This window comes from Pecten maximus, chromosome 6 (assembly GCF_902652985.1).
Source record: "Pecten maximus chromosome 6, xPecMax1.1, whole genome shotgun sequence".
Lineage (NCBI taxonomy): Eukaryota > Metazoa > Mollusca > Bivalvia > Pectinida > Pectinidae > Pecten > Pecten maximus.
In genome coordinates this window covers 26,653,854-26,672,165 of record NC_047020.1, presented here as the reverse complement: position 1 = coordinate 26,672,165, position 18,312 = coordinate 26,653,854, and the positions used below count along the sequence as shown (strand labels likewise).

Below are 18,312 nucleotides of genomic sequence, written 5' to 3'. Positions count from 1 at the left end.
TGTACAGTATAGACTACTGACAACACGTGTACAGTATAGACTACTGACAACACATGTACACTATAGACTACTGAAAACACCTGTACAGTATAGACTACTGAAAACACATGTACATTATAGACTACTGAAAACACATGTACAGTATAGACTACTGACAACACGTGTACACTAGAGACTACTGACAACACATGTGCACTATAGACTACTAAAAACACATGTACAGTATAGACTACTGACAACACATGTACAGTAAAGACTACTGACAACACATATATAGTATATACTAATGACAACAATTGTACAGTATAGACTACTGACAACACATGTACACTAGAGACTACTGACAACGCATATACAGTATAGACTACTGACAACACTTGTACAGTATAAACTACTGAAAACACATTTACAGTATATATTACTGACAACACGTGTACAGTATTGACTACTGACAACACATGTACAGTATAGACTACTGACAACACATGTACAGTATAGACTACTGACAACACATGTACACTAGAGACTACTGACAACCCATGTACAGTATAGACTACTGACAACACGTGTACAGTATAGACTACTGACAACACGTGTACAGTATAGACTACTGACAACACGTGTACAGTATATACTACTGACAATACGTGTACAGTATAGACTACTGACAACACGTGTACAGTATAGAGTACTGACAACACGTGTACAACACATGTACACTAGAGATCACTGACAACACGTGTAAAGTATAGACTACTGACAACACTTGTAAAGTATATACTACTGACAAACACATGTACACTAGAGACTACTGACAACACCTGTACACTAGAGACTACTGACAACACATGTACTGTATAGACTACTGACAACACATGTACACTAGAGACTACTGACAACACCTGTACAGTAGAGACTACTTACATTACATGTACAGTATAGACTACTGACAACACATGTACACTAGAGACTACTGACAACCCATGTACACTAGAGACTACTGACAACACCTGTACACTAGAGACTACTGACAACACGTGTACACTAGTGACTACTGACAACAACTGTACACTAGAGACTAATGACAACACGTGTACACTAGAGACTACTGACAACACGTGAACACTAGAGACTACTGACAAGACTTGTACAGTATAGACTACTGACAACACATGTACAGTATATACTAATGACAACACATGTACAGTATAGACTACTAACAACACGTGTACAGTTTAGACTACTGACAACACATGTACAGTATAGACTACTGACAACACATGTACAGTGTAGACTACTGACAACACGTGTACAATATAGACTACTGACAACACATGTACAGTATAGACTACTGACAACACATGTACACTAGAGACTACTGACAACACACGTACACTACAGACTACTGTCAACACTTGTACAGTGTAGAGTACTGACAACACATGTACAGTATAGACTACTGACAACACGTGTACAGTATAGACTACTGACAACACATGTACACTAGAGACTACTGACAACACATGTACACTATAGACTACTAAAAACACATGTACACTATAGACTACTGACAACACATGTACAGTAAAGTCTACTGACAACCGATATATAGTATATACTAATGACAACAATTGTACAGTATAGACTACTGACAACACATGTAAACTAGAAACGACTGACAACCCATGTACAGTATAGACTACTGACAACACTTGTACAGTATAGACTACTGAAAACACATGTACAGTATATGTTACTGACAACACGTGTACAGTATTGACTACTGAGAACACATGTACAGTATAGACTACTGACAACACATGTACAGTATAGACTACTGACAACACGTGTACAGTATAGACTACTGACAACACACGTACAGTATAGACTACTGACAACACATGTACACTAAAGACTACTGACAACACATGTACACTAGAGACTACTGACAACACACGTACACTACAGACTACTGACAACACTTGTACAGTAAAGAGTACTGACAACACATGTACAGTATAGACTACTGACAACACGTGTACAGTATAGACTACTGACAACGCATGCACAGTATAGACAACTGACAACGCATGCACAGTATAGACAACTGACAACGCATGTACAGTATAGACTACTGACAACGCATGCACAGTATAGACAACTGACAACACATGTACAGTATAGGCTACTGACAACACATGTACACTAGAGACTACTGACAACACTTGTACAGTATATACTACTGACAACACCTGTACAGTATAGACTACTGACAACATATGTACACTAGAGACTTCTGACAACACGTGTACAGTATAGACTACTGAAAAACACATGTAAAGTATAGACTACTGACAAGACATGTACACTATAGAATACTGACAACACATGTACAGTATAGACTACTGACAACACATGTACAGTAAAGACTACTGAAAACACCTGTACACTAGAGACTACTGACAAGACATGTACAGTATAGACTACTGACAACCCATGTACAGTATAGACTACTGACAACACGTGTACAGTATAGACTACTGACAACACGTGTACAGTATAGACTACTGACAACACGTGTACAGTATATACTACTGACAATACGTGTACAGTATAGACTACTGACAACACGTGTACAGTATATAGTACTGATAACACGTGTACAGTATAGACTACTGGCAACACGTGTACAGTATAAACTACTGACAACACATGTACACTAGAGACCACTGACAACATGTGTAAAGTATAGACTACTGACAACACTTGTATAGTATATACTACTGACAACACATGTACACTAGAGACTACTGACAACACATGTACACTAGAGACTACTGACAACACCTGTACACTTGAGACTACTGACAACACATGTACTGTATAGACTACTGACAACACATGTACACTAGAGACTACTGACAACACCTGTACACTAGAGACTACTGACATTACATGTACAGTATAGACTACTGACAACACATGTACACTAGAGACTACTGACAACACATGTACACTAGAGACTACTGACAACACCTGTACACTAGAGACTACTGACAACACGTGTACACTAGAGACTACTGACAACACCTGTACACTAGAGACTAATGACAACACGTGTACACTACAGACTACTGACAACACGTGTACACTAGAGACTACTGACAAGGCTTGTACAGTATAGACTACTGACAACACATGTACAGTATATACTAATGACAACACATGTACAGTATATACTAATAACAACACGTGTACAGTATAGACTACTGAAAACACATGTACAGTATATGTTACTGACAACACGTGTACAGTATTGACTACTGAGAACACATGTACAGTATAGACTACTGACAACACATGTACAGTATAGACTACTGACAACACGTGTACAGTATAGACTACTGACAACACGTGTACAGTATAGACTACTGACAACACATGTACACTAGAGACTACTGACAACACATGTACACTAGAGACTACTGACAACACACGTACACTACAGACTACTGACAACACTTGTACAGTAAAGAGTACTGACAACACATGTACTGTATAGACTACTGACAACACGTGTACAGTATAGACTACTGACAACGCATGCACAGTATAGACAACTGACAACGCATGCACAGTATAGACAACTGACAACGCATGTACAGTATAGACTACTGACAACGCATGCACAGTATAGAAAACTGACAACACATGTACAGTATAGGCTACTGACAACACATGTACAGTATAGACTACTGACAACACATGTACAGTATAGGCTACTGACAACACATGTACACTAGAGACTACTGACAACACTTGTACAGTATATACTACTGACAACACTTGTACAGTATAGACTACTGACAACATATGTACACTAGAGACTTCTGACAACACGTGTACAGTATAGACTAATGAAAACACATGTACAGTATAGACTACTGACAACACATGTACAGTATAGACTACTGAAAACACCTGTACACTAGAGACTACTGACAAGACATGTACAGTATAGACTACTGACAACCCATGTACAGTATAGACTACTGACAACACGTGTACAGTATAGACTACTGACAACACGTGTACAGTATATACTACTGACAATACGTGTACAGTATAGACTACTGACAACACGTGTACAGTATAGAGTACTGATAACACGTGTACAGTATAGACTACTGGCAACACGTGTACAGTATAGACTACTGACAACACATGTACACTAGATACCACTGACAACATGTGTAAAGTATAGACTACTGACAACACTTGTAAAGTATATACTACTGACAACACATGTACACTAGAGACTACTGACAACACATGTACACTAGAGACTACTGACAACACCTGTACACTAGAGACTACTGACAACACATGTACTGTATAGACTACTGACAACACATGTACACTAGAGACTACTGACAACACCTGTACACTAGAGACTACTGAGATTACATGTACAGTATAGACTACTGACAACACATGTACACTAGAGACTACTGACAACCCATGTACACTAGAGACTACTGACAACACCTGTACACTAGAGACTACTGACAACACGTGTACACTAGAGACTACTGACAACACCTGTACACTAGAGACTAATGACAACACGTGTACACTAGAGACTACTGACAACACGTGTACACTAGAGACTACTGACAAGACTTGTACAGTATAGACTACTGACAACACATGTACAGTATATACTAATGACAACACATGTACAGTATAGACTACTAACAACACGTGTACAGTATAGACTACTGACAACACGTGTACAGTATAGACTACTGACAACACATGTACAGTGTAGACTACTGACAACACGTGTACAATATAGACTACTGACAACACATGTACAGTATAGAGTACTGACAACACATGTACACTAGAGACTACTGACAACACGTGTACACTAGAGACTACTGATAAGACTTGTACAGTATAGACTACTGACAACACGTGTACAGTATAGACTACTGACAACACATGTACAGTATAGACTACTGACAACACATGTACAGTGTAGACTACTGACAACACGTGTACAATATAGACTACTGACAACACTTGTATAGTATAGACTACTGACAACACATGTACTGTATAGACTACTGACAACACTTGTACAGTATAGACTACTGACAACACTTGTACAGTATAGACTGCTGACAACACTTGTACAGTATAGACTACTGAAAACACATGTGCAGTATATACTACTGACAACACGTGTACAGTGTAGACTACTGACAACACATGTACAGTATATGCTACTGACAACACGTGTACAGTATAGACTACTGACAACACATGTACAATAGAGACTACAGACAACACATGTACACTATAGACTACTGAAAACACCTGTACAGTATAGACTACTGAAAACACATGTACATTATAGACTACTGAAAACACATGTACAGTATAGACTACTGACAACACATGTACACTAGAGACTACTGACAACACATGTACACTATAGACTACTAAAAACACATGTACAGTATAGACTACTGACAACACATGTACAGTACAGACTGCTGACAACACATGTACAGTATAGACTACTGACAACACATGTACAGTAAAGTCTACTGACAACCGATATATAGTATATACTAATGACAACAATTGTACAGTATAGACTACTGACAACACTTGTACAGTATAGACTACTGAAAACACATGTACAGTATATGTTACTGACAACACGTGTACAGTATAGACTACTGAGAACACATGTACAGTATAGACTACTGACAACACATGTACAGTATAGACTACTGACAACACGTGTACAGTATAGACTACTGACAACACACGTACAGTATAGACTACTGACAACACATGAACACTAGAGACTACTGACAACACATGTACACTAGAGACTACTGACAACACACGTACACTGCAGACTACTGACAACACTTGTACAGTGTAGAGTACTGACAACACATGTACAGTATAGACTACTGACAACACGTGTACAGTATAGACTACGGACAACGCATGCACAGTATAGACAACTGACAACGCATGCACAGTATAGACAACTGACAACGCATGTACAGTATAGACTACTGACAACGCATGCACAGTATAGACAACTGACAACACATGTACAGTATAGGCTACTGACAACACATGTACAGTATAGACTACTGACAACACATGTACAGTATAGGCTACTGACAACACATGTACACTAGAGACTACTGACAACACTTGTACAGTATATACTACTGACAACACTTGTACAGTATAGACTACTGACAACATATGTACACTAGAGACTTCTGACAAGACGTGTACAGTATAGACTACTGAAAACACATGTACAGTATAGACTACTGACAAGACATGTACACTAGAGACTACTGACAACACTTGTACAGTATAGACTACTGACAAGACATGTACACTATAGAATACTGACAACACATGTACAGTATAGACTACTGACAACACATGTACAGTATAGACTACTGAAAACACCTGTACACTAGAGACTACTGACAAGACATGTACAGTATAGACTACTGACAACACATGTACAGTATAGACTACTGACAACACTTGTACAGTATAGACTACTGACAACACATGTACAGTATAGACTACTGACAACACATGTACAGTATAGACTACTGACAACACATGTACAATAGAGACTACTGACAACACATGTATACTATAGACTACTGAAAACACCTGTACAGTATAGACTACTGAAAACACATGTACATTATAGACTACTGAAAACACATGTACAGTATACACTACTGACAAGACATGTACACTAGAGACTACTGATAACACATCTACACTATAGACTACTAAAAACACATGTACAGTATAGACTACTGACAACACGTGTACATTATAGACTACTGACAACACACGTACAGTATAGACTACTGACAACACATGTACACTACAGACTACTGACAACACATGTACAGTATAGACTACTGACAACACGTGTACAGTATAGACTACTGACAACGCATGCACAGTATAGACAACTGACAACGCATGTACAGTATAGACAACTGACAACGCATGTAGAGTATAGACTACTGACAACGCATGCACAGTATAGACAACTGACAACACATGTACAGTATAGGCTACTGACAACACATGTACACTATAGAATACTGACAACACATGTACAGTATAGACTACTGACAACACATGTACAGTATAGACTACTGAAAACACCTGTACACTAGAGACTACTGACAACACATGTACAGTATAGACTACTGACAACACATGTACAGTATAGACTACTGACAACACGTGTACACAAGAGACTACTGACAACACGTGTACAGTATATACTACTGACAACATATGTACACTAGAGACTACTGACAACACATGTACAGTATAGACTACTGACAACACATGTACAGTATGGGCTACTGACAACACATGTACAGTATAGACTACTGACAACACTTGTACAGTATAGACAACTGACAACGCATGTACAGTATAGACTACTGACAACACATGTACACTAGAGACTACTGACAACACAGGTACAGTATAGAGTACTAACAACAAACGTACATGTTCAGTATTGACTACTGACAACACTTGTACAGTATATACTACTGACAACACTTGTACAGTATAGACTACTGACAACACATGAAAAGAAGACATATACTGACATATTTTTGAAACTGTACATAAATTTGCATAAATTAAGGTAATACATGAGTCCAATACGGAGATCCATTCAATGGTCTGATTTGTTGTTAAGCGTCATCTTTTCTTCCTCCAAAAGTATGTTGATATAATTTCTTTTGAATAAATTATTATACATTGTTTTAAGATGTTGTATTTGTTCTATTTTGAATTGATCATTAAATCATTTGAACTGTTCTGCCTCAATCAGTCAGTGGCAGAAGTAAGAACCGTTCACAATGTAAACAGTATGCCAAGTGTACTTTACAACCGACCACAATGTATTAAATTCCTTCCATGCTACTTTATTTGAAGGGAAATAATAATTCATTGCCATTTCTTCAATGACATGGGGCCGAATGGAATTAAAAATAAACTGTAATAAGCATGCCGGAAGTCGAAGGCAGAGGGTGTATTTCTACTGTGCTTCGTTTTTATTTGTGATTTGTGGATTTGATGTCGAATTTTATGTGATTGGTTCCTCTTAACGAACTTAAAATATTTCTTTAATTACATGTACATCACTGATGGAAACCTGTAAGCAAGATACCCAATTCCACTCCAACTATAATGGAATGGTATTAGATTAACAACTCCATATACAAGTATCAATGCTGATTCCAGGTTGATTTTTATACATCACTCCTGCTCGAATCTCGGAGGTTTTAATGCACCTATTTAACTTGTATAATGGAAGCACGGTTATTTGCGTACTGAGTTTTAGGCTGTAGAGATGGTAGATGTAGACAAAAGTAAAAGTCAGCTTGTATGGTCAGAGTATAAGAGCAACCTTAGTGTGTCGATCTGCAGCAAGATTGACATCAGTTCGCAACAACACTAGCTCCTGGTGTTTGACACGTGTACACATACTTCGTAGATGTAGTAAGGAAGACCTACAACACACGACAGACGCACATATGATACACGAGTAGTAAGGAACGCTTGGTCATAATGTGACGCCCTCAATTATCCTTACGTCTTCCTCACTCTCTGGTGGACGTAATGGTCACACTGTCGCCTTACGTGTGACGTACCAGTTTAAGACAATTAAGTGATATCTGATGAAGGTTTTGTTATTTGATTTGAAATCAGGAAAAATTGATTTTGAGAATCCAGTATGTCAATATCCTATTTTTATTTAATGCTTTGTGTTTGCCGAGAGAATGAATGTCATTTTCTTCCCCGTGTCGGTGCTTGCTGTACTTGCTGTACTTGCTGTATCGGTCTACAGCATGGTTCCCCTCTTCATCACCAACTTCTGGCATATCTGCTTTCTTGGACCGCCTTCTGTCAGTCGCTTATGCTTGTTCATGCCTCGTATGCTCTTCTTTCCTTTTCTTTATTACAGCCGGTTCTTTCTGATTACCTGAGTCTTTGCTAGGGGTATCAAAAAGCGTGCTGTGAAGCACAGGCTTCTCACGATCATACATACATGAAGCAAACAAAGAAGTCAAAGAATAAGGCACCTCAAATTGTCTATGCGGTTGATTTGGTTTTCGTTTTTGCGGTCCAAACGGTCGGCCCAATTGGACCGGTGTTCGTTTATAAAATAAGTACGGACCTAGCGATTTTGTATTGTTATCAGACGAGCCTTGACAAAGACCTGTATTAATATTTGCAGGTCCGTCAAGATATATGTTTGAAATATTACATTTAAAAACTGACGAACCAGTTTGTCCGCATAAAAGAACAGGCCCATGAGTTCATCTTACGGCCGACCTGCGTCTTGAACGAACAGATTTCCCCCCCACCGGCCATTTAAGCAACACCCGTTTGACGTGCGTGTAAGACAGTGTCGGGAGCATGGAAAACTTGAAATCTTTACGTTATTTGTGAATTCATAGAGTTTGTTGGGGATGCTCAACATCCATCGGGTGTTGTGCATGCAAAAAGGCCATATGGAATTCGTGAGTTCTTTGGCGTTTTGTGTTGTACAATTTGTACATGACCCCGTGGAGTGGAAGTACTGCCGGTTGTGACCAAGACAAAAGTGGGCACAGTCATATATTATTGTGTACATTGGGAATAAAACCTACATGGGTTGTTGTTTTACTTTTGACTCCATTTTAGTGATATCACTAAAATGATTAGATGATATCGCCAATTTATTGTAGTGATATAACATATTCATTACACTGATATCACCTGTTCAGTTCTGTTGGCGATATTTATAAACGTAATCTTTTTAGTAATATCACTAAAATGGAATAAAAAGTTTAACGGTGTCCCATTAATCCTTCAAATATCAATAAAAATAGATTTATTTGACGCATTATAAAATCGTACTCGTCTCATTCAAGTATGATGATCGATTAAGGATTTACTATTATGCATGAACAAATTACTATGTTTTAAAAACAGAAACCTGACAGCCCATACTTGTCTCCAGAATGCACCAGAACTTTGTAATCAATGATAATGAGGCTAATCGTGTGTATGTTGATGCTATTTTAAAGATTAGAAGTTATCTCCCTTACAACATGTAATGTAAATTGATATACGCAGTAATTCCGTTTCACAAACCACCCCAAGCGTCCGCATTAAATGTCACAATGCACTTTAAAAACCAATATGTTTAAAGTTCCACCTTCAAACCTGTTGTAAAAACGACACAAATATATTATCACCGTTACATATGAACGTTCAATGCAGTATAGATAAAATGAATTATACGCATGAGAACTCGCTTTTTTCGTCCTTCTAGGACTCGTCATTAATGTTAAGGACATCATACAGCTGTCTCGTCCCTCTAGGACTCGTTAATGATGCTAAGGACATCATACAGCTGTTTCGTCCTTCTAGGACACTTAAATAATGTTTGGGACATACAAGAGCTGTCTCGTCCTTCTAGGACTCGTCAATGATGAAAGGGACATCATACAGCTATTTCGTCCTTCTAGGACTCGTCAATGATTAAGGGACATTATGCAGCTATTTCATCCTTCTAGGACTTGTCAATAATGTTAGGGACATCACACAGCTGTTTCGTCCTTCTATGACTTGCCAATAATGTTAGGGACATGATACAGTTGTTTCGTCCTTCTATGACTCGTTAGTGATATTAGGGACATCATGCAGCTGTTTCATCCTTCTAGATCTCGTTAGTGATGTTATATGGACATCATACAGCTGTTTCGTCTTTCTAGAGCTCGTCAATGATGTTAGACCAACAAGTACATGTAAATCATACAGCTGTTTCGTCCTCCTTGGTTCCTTCGGTGATATTAGGGATATCATACAGCTATTCCCTACCCCTTTAGGATTCTTCAGTGATGTTAGAGACATCATGATTTGTTTCGTCATTCTAGGACTCGTCAAATATGTCAAAGCTGTTTACAAGATCCTGTAAGATTAAGTGTTGATACGTTATAAACAGTGATCAATCTACACTTTTAATGAGTCCTTTTCAACTGTATTGCGGAAAACAGTAAGTCACGCAATGTTAAATTTAACCGTTTCCAGAAATTCTGTGAGTCCTATATCTTTCTCTGTGAACAGTACTCCGGACTGGAATGTAGATTTATCACTGTATGTATGCATGTACATATAAGTCGACTAAGAACACTTAAAATATCAATAGGTCGAAAGAAATGTCGCGCTCGTGACGGGGAGGTGCAGTCCCTCCCGGTAAACCCACAATTCAATCAATGTCGTAAGTAACAATATTGGATTTCAAAAGAATGACAAATAAGTGTGTAATAGTCTGCATCGTGGCACTACTGAAAGTGTATTTGAAAATCATTCCTATGAAAAAAAAAAAATATTGGAACTGTCGATGTACAATATTAATTGTGTTATATTTACAATAATGCTGTTACTCAAATAACATTTATTTGACTTTTGTACATGTATGACTCTTATTTGACGATGATGCCTGTAACTTCTCCTCTGTAGGTTTTACTGTGTATAACGGTCAATTTTCCCGTCACCTTTGTGTTTTATACAGGAAGGTTGTGAAACGTATATATAATCGTCCTATCCACAGGCTTGGGTTTCATTTATTGTGGTGTTTTGTTGAACTATTGGTGCTTGTGAGATACTTTGTTGCGTTTTTCTAATTTCCAGATCCCAAGTGTCCTATACTTTCTTCATACATGTACCAATGACAACAGGACAACAGAAATACAATATACATCACCCTGTTTTATTTGTACAAGTCATGAAAGACACAATATCAGTTATGTGATCAGGCGCTTTTATTTTCATTGTTTAACAAACGTATACAAGTAAATAATCTTGGAAAGTAGGTCGAACATTCGGAAGGTTCATCATTTTCACTCACTCTCTCTCACTCTGACGCTTTGAATTAAACAAGCGTCTTCGTCACAATACTAGTTCGATTTTAATTTGTGTACAACTACAAGGGGCGCCACAATTGGGCGACAATAATTAAATAAACGTTCTCGTCCTGCAGTTTATGATCAGAACGATTGTCTTTGTTTTCCTGTTAATCATGTAAGCCCTTGTTCAAGGCAATACAAGTCGGTAGAGGATATTTTTAATTTTTTCAAGGCCAGACATTTAATTTTGGTCATTTTTTATGGATTATGATCATTTTTTATCCTTTAGACTTGACATAAATATCAAACAATACATTGTTGCGATTGTGACTGTAACCCTTATCTATCGCACACAATGCATTTCCGTAGAGTTTTTTTCATATTCCGGACTGTAGATTGCCAAATAATCCGGACAATGACTCCGTTAGTTTGAACAATGACGTAATCATTGCCGTTCCTGACATGCTGCATCCCGTATGATAAATAAAACCAGTTTTCAGAATTCTGCAATCAAATGCGCGTGGCATAGGTAATGGGTCAAAATACAAAACGTTTAACAAGATCTAACCAATGTAAGTAACATCATATAAACATAGGATTATAGTTATACCATGGTAATACAGTAATAACATTGGCTAACCATAGTTAGGAACACACGACTGTTTCTCAAATATACACACAAACGTTTGTAACCCTTGGGGATATGCCACCAGGGTAAATTAAAAACACCCGGCGACTCAACCAACACACAAAACAAACATGGATATAAATAATGATAATCCGGAGTAAAACGGAAATCAACCCCAAGTCATGGTAATCTGCACTAGTGTTCACATAATCGATAGTTAACCACAGTTAGTAATATTAACTATGGTTACACGCACTAACACTCACATAACCGATAGTTAACCACAGTTAGTAATATTAACTATGACACTCACATAACAGATAGTTAACCACAGTTAGTAATATTAACTATGGTTACACGCACCAACACTCACATAACAGATAGTTAACCACAGTTAGTAATATTAACTATGGTTACACGCACTAACACTCACACAACAGATAGTTAACCACAGTTAGTAATATTAACTATGGTTACACACACTAACACTTACATAACAGATAGTTTACCACAGTTTGTAACATCAAAATTAGATACACACACTTTTGTCAACATAACCAATGATTAACCACAGGTAGAAACAAACTATGGCAATTAACTCACACTAACGTTCACATAACCGATAGTTAACCACAGTTAGTAAAATCATTTGCGGTAATCCACACTAACATTCACATAACACATATTAAAACACAGTTAGAAACAGTATATAGGGTAACCAACACTAACGTCAACATAACCAACAGTTAACCACAGTTAGTAACATCACCTATGGTAACCCCCATTAACGTCAACATAACCAATTATTATCCACAGTTAGTAAAAATGTATGGTAACACACACTAATTTTTAATAATTCAAATCTAAACACAGTTATGATAATTGATACTAATGTTAACATCAGTTATGTATGTGTACATTATGTCAGCTATACACGTGCATTACATTAATTATGCGCATGCATTACATCAGTTGCACATGCGCATTACATCAGTTGCACATGCGCATTACATCAGTTATACTTTTCATATCAGATATGCACTTGTAATGTATCATATTTACACGTGCATTGTTTCAATTACACACGTGCATTACATCAGCTATACACGTGCATTGTACGAGTTATACATTTCACATCAGGTATACAGGTGTATTACATCAGCTATACACGTACATTACATCAATGATACATGTACGTTATATCAGTGATACACGTGTATTACATCAGTGTTACACGTGTATTGTATCAGTGTTATACGTGTATTGTATCAGTGATACATGTGTATTACATCAGTGTTACACGTGTACATTACATCGGTGTTACATGTGTACATTACATCAGTGTTACACGTGTATTGTATCAGTGATACATGTACATGTACGTTATATCAGTGATACACGTGTATTACATCAGTGTTATACGTGTATTGTATCAGTGATACATGTATATTACATCAGTGTTACACGTGTACATTACATCAGTGTTACACGTGTACATTACATCAGTGTTACACGTGTACATTACATCAGTGATACATGTATATTACATCAGTGTTACACGTGTACATTACATCAGTGTTACACGTGTACATTACATCAGTGTTACACGTGTACATTACATCAGTGTTACACGTGTACATTACATCAGTGTTACACGTGTACATTACATCAGTGATACTCTGTATAACATCAATGATACATGTACGTTATATCAGTGATACACGTGTATTACATCAGTGTTATACGTGTATTGTATCAGTGATACATGTGTATTACATCAGTGTTACACGTGTACATTACATCAGTGTTACACGTGTACATTACATCAGTGTCACACGTGTGCATTACAGCAGTGTTACACGTGTACATTACATCAGTGTTACACGTGTACATTACATCAGTGTTACACGTGTACATTACATCAGTGTCACACGTGTACATTACAGCAGTGTTACACGTGTATACTACATCAGTGATACTCTGTATAACATCAGTGATACATGTACATTACATCAGTGATACACGTGCATAACATCAGGTATACAGGATGGCTTGTAGATCTTTATTTTAATAGTTCGTGTTATAATTCAATATATATTACATGTATATAATAAACCATATTGGAATATTGATTCATGGTCTGCTTGGATCGCTAATATTGTTTTGACATCATACTGTTTTCCTCTGACAGACACTTGTATACACGTAGAGGCATACAACACACGTAAGCAATACTATATCATCAAACAAATTTATTGTTATAGACCGAAATACTGGCTCTGTGGTTGTCACTCCGACGTTTTCGTGTTATTATATTCTACGCCACGCACGACGATGTTTTGTTTTCAAAACTAAATTGGCTTATGCGAGAAATGAGGTAGGCGACTCTGGGAGAGGTATCTTGTATATACACGGTATAATTTCCACTTATCAAATCATGTTCTTATGAGGTTTTGTACATGTATACGTGGCTAGGTTTAAACACGTGTTCATTTTAACAGACAAGGTGAAACTAATAAACCACGTGTATTTATTGAAATTGTATCGTTATATTTGATAAATCAAAGTCACGTGATGCAAAACTTACCCTAAATCACTATAATACAACAGTTCCTGACTGTGTTGACTGTCAGGTGGCCATTTATTTACTTTTGTGAATATTCCAGTGACTCTAAGGTAGAAGGTACGGGAAATATAATTAATTGACTAATAAGTTTATGGAACATTACTTCTCAACTACAACGATCTCATATACAGTAAATCAGATTTAATGCCACTGAAAATATCATTGAACACAACCATCTACAAAATCGTAGAAAGCACAAGCTTCATGTATTGTTTTGTACAAAAGCCAGGTACAAAATCTGTGTGCAGATTAGTACACAAATAATTGTACAAATTCGTTCACACACTAATGAAAACAGTCGTGCACAAACCTTGAAACGTATTGCAAAAATCATAAGGATGTTCTAATTAATCTTCTCACGATCGCCCAGAGTGAAACAATCGCACTTATGTCTTAAATCTTACAACCACACGAAAACGCACCATATATAATATTCCATTCCCAAGGGATACAAAAATATCAAAACCTAGTAACGTGTAATCCGGCCCTGGCACCTATTCGACGGAATTGTACCTACAGGAAAACCCGTCTGATTATTATACAACAAATACCTATAAGAAAATAACGCATGTTTATGTCCCTCATGTATCACTCAGACCATGGCCGTCAGCCACCGGAAACCAGGACAACGATGGGGACACACGCTGTTATAAGGGGGTCTCCATATTTTGGACAGTGTGCGAGTTGGACCCTGGTGAGGGGGAAGGGAGGCGGAGTTGGTGAAAACCCGTGTCCAGACTAACTTGTTTCCGAGGAGACCGGGAACTTTGTAGTTTATCACATACAGGACAGGCACTTAGACTCGTCACGGCGTTCTCGCGCACGAGTATGCCCCTGCGAGGAGGTTTAGGGGACTGCCATTGTTCGGCCGGTATACGATAGATCTGGGGGTCCTCTGATGAACTACTGCTTACCGAGTCCTGATCAACACTTTCTTTTCGCGACACAGAGTTCATTCTTCGTTGTGATTTGTCGTAATTCTGAATCTTTATAATAGGTGTAATGTGTTGAGGAGGAGCATGTTTTTGAGATGATGACGCCAGTTTATGGCACGACGAGGCCTGTTGGGGTCGCTGTTGGAGAGGAGGTGGTCGTAGAAGGTGAGGTGACGGCGGGCTAGGTTTTTGTAATGGTACTGATAACGTGTGCTGCTGTACCGGAAGTGTCAATGTATGTTGTTTTACTAATGTTTGCTGTCGCTGCTGCGGTTGGGGCGAGTACGGTATGGGTGTCCTTGGTTGAGGGGTGCGACATACGGGCGTTCGCGGCCCACTATCTAGACTGGGTTGTGACATGAGTGATCGCACCGGTTCGGATGACAAACTTGAAAATTTAGTACATTTAATCAATAACGGCGTTTTTGGTTCCGATGAAACACTTGGAAATTTTGTTGCTTTGAGCTGTACCTTTCTACGGTTGCCATGGAGACATGGCTCCATCCCCCTCAACGTCGCATCACTCACTTCTAGAAATGGCATGCTTTTATTTAGATCCAAGGAATAACGTGAACGCGCACCACAGCTGTACTGACGTCTCCTGGCGTTTACACAGTGGCGGTTAGAACAACATTTGACATTTGGGTGTACGGGTTGGGCGGACGGGTAACTATCGTTGTTAGGAGGACAGATTGTGTCCGATTTCACTTTCAAAATAATTCCACCCGGACTAAGAAATTGGTGTTGTAACTGATGCTGTTTTTGTACCCAGTCCGCTGTGGCTATTTCCATGTCCATGACAACAACAGGAGGTTGTTTCGATTCATCTTCAGATTGCTGTCGGTCAAAAGATAAAGTAGGCCGAACTCTTCTCAATATCTCCTCCCTATTGCACGCGCCGATGGTGTTTGCATGCTCGGATAATGTACCACTGTCAAAACTGAGAAACTGAACAGGAATGGTCGAACCTTTGGACTTAACTTCGCTTTGAGCGGCATAATCGCTGTCAAGGTTATTGTCATGTCCTTCCGAAGCTGGGGGTCCGTTTCCAAACGAATATGTCATTTGTTCGGCAGATTCCGGAGCACCGTAGTCGGCTTGGTGTTTTAGTTTGTATTGTCCCTTGATATACCTGGCTAGACTTATAAGATGTTTTCTAACTTTTGTCCGGTAGAATACATATACTACAAGTAGTACCAACATGCCACCAAGGACTGCCGCTGTGTTATACCCGACACTCGGATCATACGACTTGTAGAACTGTTTCTGCTGTTGCCGATACCACTCTTCCGAACCAAAAAGCACATGCGCAGAGGTGTTACTTGAATCTCCGGTAGGGGGCACTAAGGTGTCGCTGTTGTTGTTGTTGTATTTCGTTGAGTTTACATTCACGTAGTACATTCCCAACTTAGAGGCATTTTGATAGCTTCCGGTTGATCCAGTATGTAAGCCATCTCTTATCATTGCGTCATGAGGCTGGAAGTAAAGAATGGTGAATTAAAATACTGGGTAATTCTAAGATACATGTATCTGTCACTTCAATGTTCACGACATGATACATAACGTACATACGTCCAATTATTTCACACGATAGTTGTTATCCTGACAATTATTTCGACATGACATGAGGACGAAATACAATATGATTGAAAATAAAGAAGTTATTGAAGATATACTGACGTTAGGACTTGACTGCAGTAAGTTTAGCTAATACAGGTTTTTTTCCCCAGTTTGCACCCTTTCTAAAATCAGTTAATGATATTAATCTTGCACTGTAGTATGAATTGTTTAAAATCGGAAAGAGGTGAACACATCAAACAAAAGTAAGACTTTGAAATATACTGACCTATACCTAACTCGATACCAAAATGAACTACTGCCAGTTGGTGTTTCCAATACATACACGACGGTACGAAGACAATGTACATGTATCTGGACGCAGAGTGTGTGTGGGACTATAGCTGGCTTAGATTAGATATAATAATCGGTAAGGAGGTGAATGTCCATCAGAAACTATGGAACTGTTGTAGCGGCCATCGATACGGCAGTGTGTTATTCATTTTTGACTAGTATATATCATTTACATTCTGTAGGTTTTGGCAGAACTTTGAACATATG

The 18,312-nt window shown here is 38.2% G+C and overlaps 1 protein-coding gene across 2 annotated transcripts in view; it reads right to left on the bottom strand.

Moving 5' to 3' along the window:
* Positions 1-11,848: 11,848 nt before the first annotated feature.
* The window catches only part of LOC117329396, a 42,421-nt gene continuing 35,957 nt past the window's right edge, over positions 11,849-18,312 (bottom strand). For both annotated transcript variants that reach the window (XM_033887333.1, XM_033887332.1), the window contains exon 2: positions 11,849-17,670. In XM_033887333.1, the coding sequence (XP_033743224.1) occupies positions 15,907-17,658 (1,752 nt within the window). In that variant the 5' untranslated portion in view covers positions 17,659-17,670 and the 3' untranslated portion in view covers positions 11,849-15,906. The remainder of the gene's footprint in view (positions 17,671-18,312) is intronic.